This window comes from Myotis myotis, unplaced genomic scaffold (genome assembly GCF_014108235.1).
Source record: "Myotis myotis isolate mMyoMyo1 unplaced genomic scaffold, mMyoMyo1.p scaffold_m19_p_9, whole genome shotgun sequence".
In the NCBI taxonomy this organism is placed as follows: domain Eukaryota; kingdom Metazoa; phylum Chordata; class Mammalia; order Chiroptera; family Vespertilionidae; genus Myotis; species Myotis myotis.
The window spans coordinates 19,172,462-19,187,314 of NW_023416401.1; the positions used below are offsets into that span (position 1 = coordinate 19,172,462).

Sequence of the window (14,853 nt, forward strand, 5' to 3'; positions counted from 1 at the left end):
TGATTGACATTAGGTGAGTTGCATAACCTCTGTGAATTTCAGTTTTCTGAGCTGTTACCACGAATATAGTAAGGACTCACTATCTTTTCAACCAGCCATTATTTATTCTTGTCACTACAGGTAATCTTGATATGTGGCTATTAAAAGAACCTTACTCCTTTTTATTTCTCAAAGTCACATCATAGGCATAATTAAGTGCATTAGATATTATCAGACTGGGAGGAAAAAAGACTAAGAGAAGTCACACACAGTGCTTATGATCATAACAATGACAAATAAATTGCTTCCCAACTCAGTGCCTATGAAACTAAGAAAATTCTTAAATTCTGTAGTACTCATGTATGTTTCAATAAAAAAATCAATTAATTAATGAGGTACAACCTTATTGCACTCTTTATAAATTGTCACAACTCCACCCAAAATCATTGCAGTGAACACTCCCTACTAAAAATGACTTATTTCAAAATAAGATTAAGGGTTGAAAATGTATTAGATAGATGTTAAAAAGGTATTAAGTGCTAAAAATGTATTTTATTGTTGGTTAAACAACAATAACAAAAAACTCAATTGTCACTACTAAGTAAGCTTGGATGGGAAATACAGCCTACTCCAATTTGGCTGTGGAAATAGGGATTCTTTTGTGGACCTTCACTAACAATAAAGTTCATTTCAAAATGTATTATAAAATGGGGGAGCTACTCAATTTACATGCAACATATTATTATAAAAAACTGGCAATACTTCCTTTTAATCAATAATTAATATACAGACTTGATTTCCATAACTGCAAATTATATCGTGAAATCCCCTGTATATATATTCACACCTGACATAGTCTCCCAAGTTAGTTTGCAAAAATATAACCAGAATTAGCTATAAAAAAACTTTATGGGTTCCAGACAGTCAAACTGACTGTAAGTTGGTTAAATAAATGAAAACAAGTTACTTTAGTGCCTTAATAACAATTGTCTCTCTCAAGTAACTATTAGGCCTAAGCTCAAGAAAGGACAAACTGAGCAGTTCCTCCATAAAGAGGCAATAACTGTTTCATGCTTCTTTTTAAGTTTATTCAGGAGGAAGAAAAAAACCCAGCTGCTTTCATTCCAAGTTAGTTAAAATCAATATAATTTAAGATATTAATTTCGTTAATTCCCCAATTACTGCACTACTCCAACTTTATGTATATAAATTTGAAAACACAGAGGAGATGGACAAATTTCCCTAAAAGACACAAACTACCAAAGCTTACTCAAGAAGAAATAGATAACCTGAATGACCCTATCTATTGGTGCTAGAGGCCATTATTGCCTTGTTCCAGATCTTAGTGGGAAAGCATTTAGTCTCTCACCATTAATTATAATTTTAACTATATGTGAAAAATGATGCTATACTATTGTAATGTAGCTATTGTATAATCCATCATTGGAAGATTGACTGTTATTAGTTAAAGGTATATATAGACCTTACAGCATCCAGTTAATACCTAAAAGAACAAAGTGATAGCAAATAAGCCAACAAAAAAATAAAATACAAATTTTAAATATTCCATTAATCCAAAAGAAGGCAAAAAAAGGGAAAGAGGAAGGAACAAAGATCAGATGGAGTAAATTGCAAAATGATAAACACAAATGTAACTGTATTAAGAATCACATAAAATATAAAGGGTGGAAATACCTCAATTAAAAGGTATAGATATTAGATTGGATTAAAAATAAAAAATACAACTCACATATCTTCTGGCTTTAAATATAAAGACACAATCAGATTAAAATTTAAAGGCAACGAAAAGATATACCATGTTAACACTAATCAAAGACAGCCAGAGTAGCTTAATAAACAGGAGCGACTGCCGATTTTAGAGCAAAGAATATTACCAGGAATAAAGAGGCTACTTCATAACGATAAAGAGATCACTTCATCAAGAAGAGGGAACAATCTCAAACTTTTATGCACCTGAAAACAGATCTTCAAAATACATGAAGCAAAAATAGATAAAATGGCAAGGAGAAATGGGTAGCTCCATAATATTCAGAAATATCAATTCCCCTTTCTCCATAATTGATGGAACAAGTGGTTCATAAGGCAATATGCACACAGGAGCTTTGCACCACACATCTGACACCTATAGAATAATCCACCAACAGCAGCAGAATACAAGTTAGTGTAATACACGCCTCTCACACACACTTCCCAACATGATCCAAAGGTATAAATTGGAAAGTGAGAACTTAGAAGAGAATGAAACTTATATTTCTCCACTGCTCATATCTCTTACACAAAACATTCCTATTGCAAGCAATTAACACAAAGAGTGCTTTAATATACAGGGATATCGTTAAAATGTAGGTTCTGAAAAGTGAAGTTTAGCATGAGGCCTAACATTCTGCAGTCCTAACAAGCTCCCAGGTGTTGGTGATCCTGACATCACATAGCCAAGGGGTGTACTTGCAGAGCAAGGGAATGACAGATAAGAGGAAAATGAATAAAGGAAGCCAGGGTCCCTTTATCTTTGCCTGCTTCTAGAACAGTGGTTCTCAACCTTCCTAATGCCGCGACCCTTTAATACAGTTCCTCATGTTGTAGTGACCCCCAATTTCATTGTTACAAATTGAACATAATTAAAGCATAGTGATTAATCACAAAAACAATATGTAATTATATATGTGTTTTCCGATGGTCTTAGGCGACCCCTGTGAAAGGGTCATTTGACCCCCAAAGGGATCGCGACCCACAGGTTGAGAACTGCTGTTCTAGACCATCAATGAGAGGCTAAATAAATAAATAAATAAGCATTTTTTGAGTGAATCTAATATGGTTAGTCATGGCACAAAGCATTAAATATGCATTATTTCATTTAATCTTCACAACAACGCTTTGAAGTAAAGACTATCATTATCCTCACTTTTCAGAGAAGGAACCTAACGTTTAGAGGTCAGTTATTTCCACACATCACAGAGCTACCTAGTTACCTGGCTTAGCAAGGCACAGGTGTTCTGAGCAGCGCTAAATGAGCTCCATGGCATTTTGTTTTCCCAACATTCTCCCTAAAATCACATTAGTTTCAGGTTTCTCTTTCTTTTGAGTCCTTCCTCCCCCTCACTTGAAAGACCTATGCATGACCATCAAATTGAGCAGAGACCTTTTGGAAATGCCATCACACAATTGAACTGGCAAGTATTACTATAAATACCCGCCAATAAACATCTTTTGGCTGACTTTTCTGTTGTATTCAAAAGAGATGCTTAATATTTTACCTCAAATAAAATATAAATTAACTGATACAAAATTAAAGGTAAGAGATCTGAAAAATTTTCTAACTTTCACTGTGATGTCAAACTAGACCTACTTGCATCCATTTACATGATTACATGATGAACTGGGAAAACATGAATATGCCATACACTGATGATTCCAAGAATGAAGCAATATTCTGCATTATTCAAAAATATCCCATAATGTATATATGTTTTTAAAATCAGGAAAAAGTAGGTTAAATTTTTAAAAATTAAATAAGGCATTAATTATTAAGTATTCCCTACTAGCACTAAGTATTCAAATACTAGCACTAATCATAGAGTTGAGGAAAGATTAACAGATATATTTGTAAATATCGCCACAGGCTAGAGAATTCTATCAGTAATTACTGTCCTGGAAAACAAGGGGGGGAGGGGGGGAGGAATGCAGTGAAAATTCAAATACCTACATGAAAAGTTCCTTAAACAGGTACAGCACAGTGGCTGCCTGAGTGCCTGCAGCTTTGCAGAACAGGTGGCGCTCTCACAATGCTTCAGGTTTATTTCGAAGCCCTTGCATCATCTCTAAAAGGGAGGTGGTCACTGTTTCCCCAGCCATAAAAGAGAAAATAAGTATAACCAAACTAGTAATGTCCAAACAAGTAATATCCTCCCAATGGCTGGCACCTTATGGATAATACCCGACTTTCTCTAGAATTTTTAAATGGACAAGAAACCTACAAGGAAACTGTCCTACAACAGCTGTCTTTTATCCTCTGAAGTCAGGGCTTGGAAACCAGTCACTTAGCACTTAAAACACACTGCCTTTGCTGCCTTGAAGGTCGTCAAGTTCTAGAGCAGCAGAGACACGCAGGGGCAAGCTGTCAGATTAAATATCATGGCGCGTTAAAAACTAAATAGGCAGATGGGTTTTCATTTCGACATTAAACCTCTTTCCAGAAAAGGAAGAAATGTGTATAGGGAGGAAAAAGATAAATGGTGGTTTTTTTGGTGGCAAACTGCACCCCACCAAAAAAAAAAAAAATGTTGTCAATGAAGAATGTAATCACAAATAGTTTTATAGATAGCTGAAAATATTGCCTTGCTTGTAAATGAGGCTAGATTTTCAGAACATTAAAAGAAATTTTTATATACGATGGGCTATCAGGCAACAATGAAGGCTACGTTTTCGCTAGACAGCAGGACACAATCAATGTTTTCAGTAGGATAGTTCAGAAGATCCCACCACTGTGAGAAATCCTAATCTCATACTATTTCAAGAGCTCACATAGAAAATTCATGAAAAAGTAGGGGTAAAAATGAATAGCTATGAAACTCCAACTCTGTCATAGTTTCTTTACAACCCTTATATTTCTTCCCTGGCAATACCCTGAACAGAAGTCCTTGCAAAAATTTCAGTTGCTTCCTGACCTCATAAACCAAATAACATTTCTATCCAAATAATCCTTATATGCTGTATCAGTTTTATGCTATATCAGTTCTCATATATTTTTAGCAAGTATTTTGGGGCAGGAACTCCTCTTAAAGCTACTTCTTTACCTATCCTGCCAGGCTGCCAACCTTGTGTTTTGAACTTTGCAGACTCAGCTCTGGCTTGGCAGGTCCAAAGTGCTGCCCTGAACTGTCAGAACACAAGAAAAGAAGGGGCCCCAGAAGGACTAGTGTCTTTGTAGTGGGCACCAAAAATACTGGAATCAACTCTCAAAACAATTCTTTATGTTGTGCTGTTTAAAAATTTCCAGCAATCTGATTGATAGCATTCACAAAAGCATCCACACATGAGACACACAAAAGCTGATAGTACACATACTATCCAAGAGGCAAGCAGTTTCCCCTAAAACTTGTCCTTCCATATTAGCTCTGCTACCTCACTGACATGCTCTTGGCCTCCCATCTTACACCCCTCCCCCCGGCTGACTCATTTTTTACACTGAATATTTTCTAAGTGTATACAAGAGTTTAGATGCCCAAGAGCATTAACATAACATCTCCTACAGTGAGGTATTATAATCCAGGTTAAGAAATGAAAGGAACAAAAATACAGAGAATACTTTTAGAACTAACACTGTGGCCTGATGTATTCAAAGGCCCTGAAAAACTTGCATCTCAAGATCAACATTTCAGAAGCAGAATTCTAAATATTCATAAGCAACCAGATCTTTACTAAGCTCATCTCCTCACTCAATACAAGAAAACTAACCCTAGTCAGGTAGATAGCTATTCATAATGAAGTACTTTGAAGGGAAAACCAGATTATAACATTTAACCCTGAGAATTTTATTTCATAAACCTATTTATATGGAGACAGACTCTATATCTAAAAGTGCAGATTTTTAAAATTTTTCTTTGCCATTTGGGGGATGGAAAAGCATCCCTGATTTGTATATTAAAGCGCAAGCATCTGTCCTACTGATGATATTCCAGGGAAGCACATTAGCATAAAATTTAACGATGTCAAATAAGTGGATGTGAAATAGGGACTGCGTAAAGACACTATTTCCAAGGCTGACAGAAACATCACTGTTTAGAAATGCAAATGAAACCATTATGTTCAATAATTATATGAAAATATGAACAGTTCAGCATGTTTTCCAGCCCTGATGGCGGTTAATGGGATGTATGCTTATGTAAATAACTACTATTAAAGCTAATGCTGAAAAAAACTAATAAATTCATACTAAAGCAACTGATTTAGTATGCTTTTAAACCCCAGCAGTGCTCACTTATTAGAAAAGAGTGCATTATTATGTTTAGAACTCATTACTGCTACAAGTCACTGCAACTCCATCAATTACCATGCATTAATGAAAATGGGACACATACAAAAAAAATTATTGCCTCTCAGCAGTTTTTTTTAAAGACAAAATCTAGGGGCATTACCATCATGGGGCCTTGTAGGGAACTTATCTGCACTATAATCTTTATTACTAAAATGGTACTCCCAATACTATCATCCTAAGGTATTTTGACCATAAGAAGGGCTAACCTTTATGTAAAAATATCAACATTTTACAAAATTGACCATTTAGCACCAATAAGAAATTTTTAATATTTGAATTGCATTTTTAAAAACTTTTATTAACATATATGTGGCAGATGGTCCATTTTCTTTTATCCTTACCTGAGGATATGTTTATTGGTTTTAGAGAGGGAAGAAGGGAGAAATGGAGAAATAGAGGGAAGAGGGGAGGGAGGGAAACAGGGAGGAAGAAAAGGGGAGAGGGAGGGAGAGAGAGAAAGAGAGAGAGAGAGAGAGAGAGAGAGAGAGAGAGAGAGAGAGAGAGAGAGAGAGATTGAGATTCCCATATATAAACCTCAACCCAGAAAGGGGATCTAACCTGCAAGCTAGGTATGTGCCCTGTTGGGGAATCGAATCAGCAACCTCTTGGTGTAGGGGACAATGTTCCAACCAACTGAACCATCTTGCCAGGGCAGATGGTCCATTATTTTTTTCAAAGGGAGGCCAAGAAGTAAAAATACACAGTGGTAGTCATACCAGTATATAGAGGTAGATGGCTTTATTCTAAAATGCTGCCTGATATAATAGATAAAAATCCCACCCAATTCTACATTTATGTCTCAGTGAATTCTGTGCAATGAAGGGATTGGATTTTTAAGAACAAACCTAAAATTTCCTTCTTGGCCACAAGATAGACTTTCTTGCAATATATTAAATATTGCAGGATATTAAGAAGATGAAAAGTCCTTGTTTAAAATTCAAGTTTAACTTGCACCTAACAGCAAAGAAATGCTGATGGAGCAGGAATGCAAATATATAAATACCTTTGCTCTCACTCTATTTGTGTCAACTTTCACAATTTATTCTGTTTCCTTCGCATATATAATTAAACTGATCCTTCATCCTTTTTTCACATCCAGGAAAACAGAAAGCACTTCAGCACCTACTAAATGTTAAAAATATTTGCTAAACCTCAGACATAGTCATGTTATATATTATAAATATATGTTTATTTTGAAATTATTACAGTCACATCAGTCCAATCATTTGCAGTTTTGGCTCTCACTTGTTTCTTTGCCTCCTAAGAAGCTTCTCTTGCAATTTAGATATACTAACACCAGGTGGTGGTAGAGTACGATGATGTGCAGCTATAATAGTAAAATGCAAGTTTTCTCTCAAAAGCAGTAAAATGCAGATATTCTCTGATCAAGCAACACAGATTTAACAATTCATTCACATAACAGGTATTTTTTTAGTACATACTGAGTATCAGGTCTTGCATAAGATTCTCAGTGTACAATAGTGCATAAAGCAAAAATAATGTTCCACGAGGGAAATAGACAATAACTAAATGTATAAGTAATAGAATGTCAAGTGCCCTCAATAATCAAAGCCCGTTCACAACTATAAAAAAAAAAACAAAAAACTTCTTAGCAAACTGAAATGAAGCAAATTCCTCAGTGTAATAAAAGATACCTATAAAAAACCAGGTAACTCAGTTGGTTAGCGTGTTGTCCCAATATGCCAACGGTGTGGGTTCGATCTCCAGTCAGGGCACTCACAAGAAGCAATCGATGAATGCATAAGTAAGTGGAACAACAAGTTGATGTTTCTCTCTCTCTCCCCTTCTAAAATCAATAAATAAAAAAACTTTTTTAAACCTATAACTAACATCAATGTTAAAGCTGAAATACACATTTCTCCTAAAACATGGAACAAGATAAGGATGCTCTTTGTCATCTTTTATTCAATACATAACTGGAGGTATTGCAGTAAGACAAGAAAAAGAAAGAAAAGGCTTAAAGATTAGGAAAGAACGAAAACTATTTTTATTTGCAGATGACATAATTGTTCACACATAAAATCCTAAGGAATCTGTGAAAACAACTATTAAAATTAACAAGTGAGAATTTAGCAAGGTCAAAGATATAATCAATATAAAAATTCAACTGTGTTTCTAAATCCAACAACTGAAAGTTGAAATTAAAACTACATTGAGAACAAACTTTTCAGAATCAACAGACGCCTTCTTGCTGACTAGAATATGCACATGATGGCTGAATGCCAAGACTTTCTCAAATCAACAGTCATCCCCTGCCTTGAGCCAAAACTCAAATGTCTTTTACAATAAAAAGGAATAAACACCGATCTTGCTTTTATTACTGTTACTTCGGAAAGCTTGATCCTGACACAAATTCATAAAACATCCGTTAGTCGGTTCCAGCTAATCCTGGCCTTTTCAGCTCTGTTTCTGCATTCTTTTCCTTGAGATCTGTTCTATGCCTTGTCAGAGCAGCACATAATGAATGGTGAGATTCCTCAGTAATTCCTACCTGACTTCTTTAGCAACAAGCTTTCTTAAATTGCTTTAAACATTTTTTAAAGGATGCTCCCCCATAAATCAAAAAACATTTTGCTTCAAAACTATACCGTCTCTTCAAAAATTAATTACTGTAAACTTTTATCATCAATTCCTCTCTGTAGTTAGCATTAATTCCTAAGTATTTTTAAGAGAACAAAATAATCTTTAAGTATGGTTTAGGCATTCACGAAAGGGTCAAACTTCCTGCACATTAAAAAAGAGAACTTTCAAAAAGGATATCTTCTCTCTCTTTGATGATCAGTTCATTCTGTTCTTCCAACTGCCTTATCTTCTTCTCAAATGATTCCTGCTCAGCTTTGAGTCGTTCTTCGGTCACTTCCTTTTCCTCGCTTACTCTAAAAGAAATAAAGAAATGAAAAGAAAATGCCTGTGAGAATAAAATACAACATGTGCCTACAGCTGCAGTTTACCCAAAGTAGACTTCCTCCAGAGAATGCTTACCTCTTTCAGAGGTTTCTTCAAGGCTACTCTATGCATTTTTTTAACTAACCTTTTACAAGGCAATCTTTTACAGCTGTCCAAGAAAATACGCATGTTGACTTTAAAATCAAGAATGTTTCCCATCATCAGAAGTATCTTAAATATGTAAAGTCCAACATAAGACATAGGCTCCTAATTATAATCTGGGACAGAAAAGTATCTAATTTTTACAACATTAGGTTTCATTTCTTCATTATCAAAATAGGCACAATCAATTTATTTTGATTTAGAAATTTTTATACTTTTATTTAAATCCTGTCAATGACATAAACAACATATAAATCACTTAAACATTTCACTAAAAAACACAGGTAATTTTATTCTTTTTTTTTCTGGAACTGATACCCTGTATTCCTTAGTAGCATATAAATAACTACACTGGAATAAAAACACAGCATTAACATAAACCTTGCACTATATTTATTCTTAGTCCAAAAATAGGGTGGTGAAGGCCTGGGGTGGGGGTGGGCTAGAAAGGGCCCATGAGGGTTGGGGGGGAGAAGGAGACATATGTAATACTTTCAACAATAAAGACTTTTTAAAAAGGATTTTAAAGTTAAAAACACTGACCAATAGTTTTGATTCTTTAATGTCTAATTCTGAAAAGTATTCCAACTCGATCCTACCAGAAAGGAGTGGTTCCTAACAAGAACACAGAAGGGGAAAAATCTTTTTAAAAACTCCACAAAAACAGCTAAACAACCACAACATTAAAAGTTATCTTAAAATGACAATCCTAATTTTCATGTATCTCTGTGCACAGAGATGTGAGACCTGAATTTGTTACTGCCTGTTTCTCCAAAGAGAGTACAACGTCTATCCTACAAGATCACACGGGGATGCGTGTAAGCGAAGTCCGCACCTTTCCTTTGAGCTCCTAAGTTTACTCTCTCCCAGAACCCTCCCTCCTCTATCAGAACAATTTCTGACTTAACATGAACTCCATAGCTCCTCCTTTCTTGCTAGTCTTCGGGTGAAGATATTAAAATCAATGATATAACAGAATGAAAGTTGGAATTTTTTGAATGTTCAAGAGTTGATTGCTTTTTCTTTGAAATAATGTGTGTGAAATGCATGGCACACAATAGTGTTCAAAAATAGGTTTATTTCTTCTTGCTCATCTTGACATTCAAATAATTTCCTCAACTATATTATTTATGGTTAGCATAATATGAGGCCCATGAATGGGACTCAGGCCCCTCTTCCTAAGGGTAATCTCTAAAACTGATACAATTACAAGAATCCAGACAACAAAACAAGGAACAAATATACCTAAATGAGGAGGATTTATACTCGGGTCTCAAGTAATCCTCCTGCCTCCCTTGTAGATTGCCAGATTTACCTTATCATGGAGGTGTATCTCAACATTTATTTACTCCCTTTGTTCAACCTGAAAGAGATCCATGAAAACTCTAGAGTTCATCGAGGGAGTAAAAGTTGTACACACATCCCATAATGCCAGAGTCTATGATGAGCTTTTCTCAAAACTTAAAAGTGCTCTATCCAGAAAAATCACGCCTTTTAAAATTTAGTTTCTGGAGTATGTTTGAAAAATGTATTGCTACACTATTTAAACAGGCCTTTTTTTTTTTTTTGGTCTTTTCTGTTATGCTGCTATGATTAGACTACCCTTTAGCAATTATTATGCTCTGGGAGGCTATAAAATTAACAAGCTGTGGTAAGTACAAAGTATAACACTTCTTCCATAGGCCTATCTAAAGATACTCATGGCTTCTTTGTGGCCTATTAGCATAGTTAATATAAGCAAGCATATTAATACAGCCTTTAAAGGCAGAGGACTTGCCAATAAAACAACCTCAAGATTTGATATCCACTCTGAAATCTATCTTCTTGTTTAATTTATGTTCAATAATATTTCCCATGAGGTATATGTAAGAGAAAATATCTGGTATCCTGATCTACATTTTTCATCAAAGCATTCTCAGACCACAAAGTAACATAAAAAGACCTAATTCTCTATCTCATTTAGAGTAGAGCAACAAGTTAATTAACAAAATGAGAAGCTAAATACAGGAAAGGGAAATATCTGACTAATAGGATAAAACAGTTAAAACTAACAAGAGGATATTCCCAGAGTTGGTTTGTTAATTATTTACAAAGAGGACAATAGCCTGTTCATAAAGTAAGATTGTTAACATTTAGTTAATGCCTCAGAGTATTTATCAAAAAGGTCCACAAAATGTACTGTTATTTAACAAGAAAAGAGAATTCATACCCTTAGAGCTGGGTGGCTGGGCTAGAAATTGTGCTGAAAGTACTGAATATCTTTGAAGTCTTAAAATTGAAGTCTTAATTTTTTATTGTACTGAGATGTACATTTAATTATGACAAAAAATAATTAGTTAAAAAAACTAAAAAAACAGAATAAATATAAAATAATAATGATCTACTTATTCTACAATAGGAAACTAATGATGTTACACTTTCTATTTTTCTTCTGAGAATGTCAAGTAGAAACAGCAAACTGTCCTTTGGGAAAAATCAGTATCTGAGCCTAAAAAAGAACCCAGTCCTCAAATGAGTTAGTGTACAAGTATTCACTGGGGAACCATGCATTATCTGACAGTGTGGGCACAGGACAAGAAATAGTGGAGATTTTTTTAGGCTTCTTCAAATATGGCTCATATACATCAAAAAAATGCAATGTGGCCAAGATTATTTTACAACTTTTTTTCCTTTAAAAACTAAGCTATAGTACAGTTCACGCATTAGTCTATGGCAGCAATTTTCAACCTTTTTCATCCATGGCATACACAAACTAATTACTAAAATTCTGCTGCACACCAAAAAATATATTTTTTGCCGATATGACAAAAAAAAGGTATAATTTTGATTCAGTCATACCAGACGGCTATTGTTATGTTGGCTGTTGTCATATTTTTTAAAACATTTTTATTTTAGAGAGAGAAACATCTATGTAAGAGGGAAACGTTGATCTGTTGCCTCCTATACACCTCCTACTGGGGATGAAGTCCGCAACCCGGGCATGTGCCCTGACTGAGAATAGAACCTGCAACCTTTGAGTACATGGGACAATGCCCAAGCAACTGAGCCACACTGGCCAGGGCAGTTGTCATTTTTTAATATGGCAATCTAAGGGAAAAGAGGTCAGTGACCCTGACTAAATGGTCAGATATTACATGTTTTAAAAATTCTTGCAGCTGGTCTATGATACCCTCTCCATCTTAAAAAGTCTCAGTAAAAAAAAAAAAAAGCAAATGCATACATAGGGAAGTTGCCATCTTGCAGCACAAACTACAATATTTTGCAAAGCCATTCATTTTTCAAGTCCCCATAAATTACACTGCTTTTCCCATCAATGCAAACAATTCATTAATTTTACTATTAAAGACTTTCTGAGGTCACTTAATTCAGCAATCTTGAACAAAAAGAATTCTCTCTATCCTTATGCCTCCAAAAATGATCAATCAATATTCCACTTATTCTTCTGCAAATGTAAATCAATGCTAGACACCTCAGGAAAATGTGATCATTTACTTCAAGTCCATATATCAAGTCATCTTTTACACTCTCTTCCAACAGCTAAATAATTCATAAAATCCCTTATGGTATCTATTCTCCATTAGCCTATTAATTTGTATGTGTACTCCATTCTTTTATTAGTGTAGTTAACACAAGTAAAAAAGTTCCCTGAGCATATATAGATTATTTAAGGAGGCATCTACAGATTATTAAAAACTCATACTAGGTTTTTTGTTTTTTAAAATCTATTTGATTTCTTGTCAAATAGCACTATATTGCTTATTCATGTTCAGGCTAAATTGAACTATGATCCATGCATATTTTTTTAATGTACTAGGCCTAACCAGTAAGTCTTTCTCTTAAGTGAATTTCTACTTTATTTTTATTCTTTTTTTTTTTTTATTGCTTAAAGTATTACAAAGGGTATTACATATGTGTCCATTTTATCCCCCCGCCCTAGACAGTCCCCTAGCCTCCCCTATCCCCCAATGTCTTATGTCCACTGGTTATGCTTATATGCATGCATACAAGTCCTTTAGTTGATCTCTTACCCCCCTACCTCCTGCTCCGCAACCCTCCCCGGCCTTCCTGCTGCAGTTTGACAATCTGTTTGAGGCAGCTCTGCCTCTGTATCTATTATTGTTCAAAAGTTTATAATGGTCTCTATTATCCATGAATGAGTGAGATCATGTGGTATTTTTCCTTCATTGACTGGCTTATTTCACTTAGCATAATGCTCTCCAGTTCCATCCATGACGTTGCAAATGGTAAGAGTTCCTTCCTTTTTAGAGCAGCATAGTATTCCATCGTGTAGATGTACCACAGTTTTCTGATCCATTCATCTACTGATGGGCACTTAGGCTGTTTCCAGATCTTAGCTATGGGGAATTGTGCTGCTATGAACATAGGGGTGCATATATCCTTTCTGATTGGTGTTTCTGGTTTCTTGGGATATATTCCTAGAAGTGGGATCACAGGGTCAAATGGGAGTTCCATTTTCAGTTTTTTAAGGAAACTCCATACTGTCTTCCATAGTGGCTGCACCAGTCTGCATTCCCACCAGCAGTGCACAAGTGTTCCTTTTTCTCCACATCCTCTCCAGCACTGTCGTTTGTTGATTTGTTGATGATAGCCAGTCTGACAGGTGTGAGATGGTACCTCATTGTTGTTTTGATTTGCATCTCTCGGATGATTAGTGACTTTGAGCATGTTTTCATATGTCTCTTGGCTTTCTGAATGTCCTCTTTTGAAAGGTGTCTATTTAGGTCCTTTGCCCATTTTTTGATTGGATTGTTTATCTTCCTTTTGTTAAGTTGTATGAGTTCCCTATAAATTTTGGAGATTAGGCCCTTATCAGATATGACATTGGCAAATATGTTTTCCCACACAGTGGGTTTTCTCGTTGTTTTGTTGATGGTTTCTTTTGCTGTGCAGAAGCTTTTTATTTTGATGTAGTCCCATTTGTTCATTTTCTCTTTCGTTTCAAGTGCCCTAGGAGCTGTATCAATGAAGAAATTGCTTCGGCATATGTCTGAGATTTTGTTGCCTTTGGATTCTTCTAGAATTTTTATGGTTTCCTGTCGTACATTTAAGTCCTTTATCCATTTTGAGTTTATTTTTGTGTATGGTGTAAGTTGGTGGTCTAGTTTCATTTTCTTGCATATATCTGTCCAATTTTCCCAGCACCATTTATTGAAGAGACTATCTTGGCTCCATTGTATGTTCTTGCCTCCTTTGTCAAATATTAATTGAGCATATTGGTTCGGGCCGATTTCTGGGTTCTCTATTCTATTCCATTGATCTATATGCCTATTCTTGTGCCAGTACCAGGCAGTTTTGAGAACAGTGGCTTTGTAATACATCTTGATATCTGGTATTGAGATCCCACCTACTTTGGTCTTTTTCAGGATTGCTGCAGCTATTCGGGGTCTTTTTTTATTCCAGATGAATTTTTGGAGAGTTCGTTCTAGATCTCTGAAGTATGCCGTTGGTATTTTAATGGGAAGTGCGTTGAATTTATAGATTGCTTTGGGTAGTATGGACATTTTAATGATGTTGATTCTACCAATCCATGAACACGGTATGTTCTTCCATCTGTTTATGTCTTCCTCTGTATCTTTTTTCAACGTCCTGTAGTTTTCTGAGTAGAGGTCTTTTACCTCTTTAGTTAAGTTTATTCCTAGGTAGCTTAATTTTTTTGGTGCGATGGTAAACGGGATTGTTTTTATAATCTCTCTTTCTGAAAGTTCACTATTGGTGTATAGAAATGCCTC

At 35.2% G+C, this 14,853-nt stretch overlaps 1 protein-coding gene across 5 annotated transcripts in view; it reads right to left on the minus strand.

Annotated features, from left to right (window-relative positions):
• The window catches only part of KIAA1328 (KIAA1328 ortholog), a 176,906-nt gene that overhangs the window by 142,308 nt on the left and 19,745 nt on the right, over positions 1–14,853 (minus strand). For 4 of the 5 annotated variants that reach the window (XM_036321358.1, XM_036321359.1, XM_036321360.1 and 1 more), the window contains one exon: positions 8,816–8,931. In XM_036321358.1, coding sequence (XP_036177251.1) covers positions 8,816–8,931 — 116 coding nt within the window. Of the gene's footprint in view, positions 1–3,703; positions 6,411–8,815; positions 8,932–14,853 lie in introns of those variants that run through there. The other variant, XM_036321364.1, reaches the window with a different exon arrangement.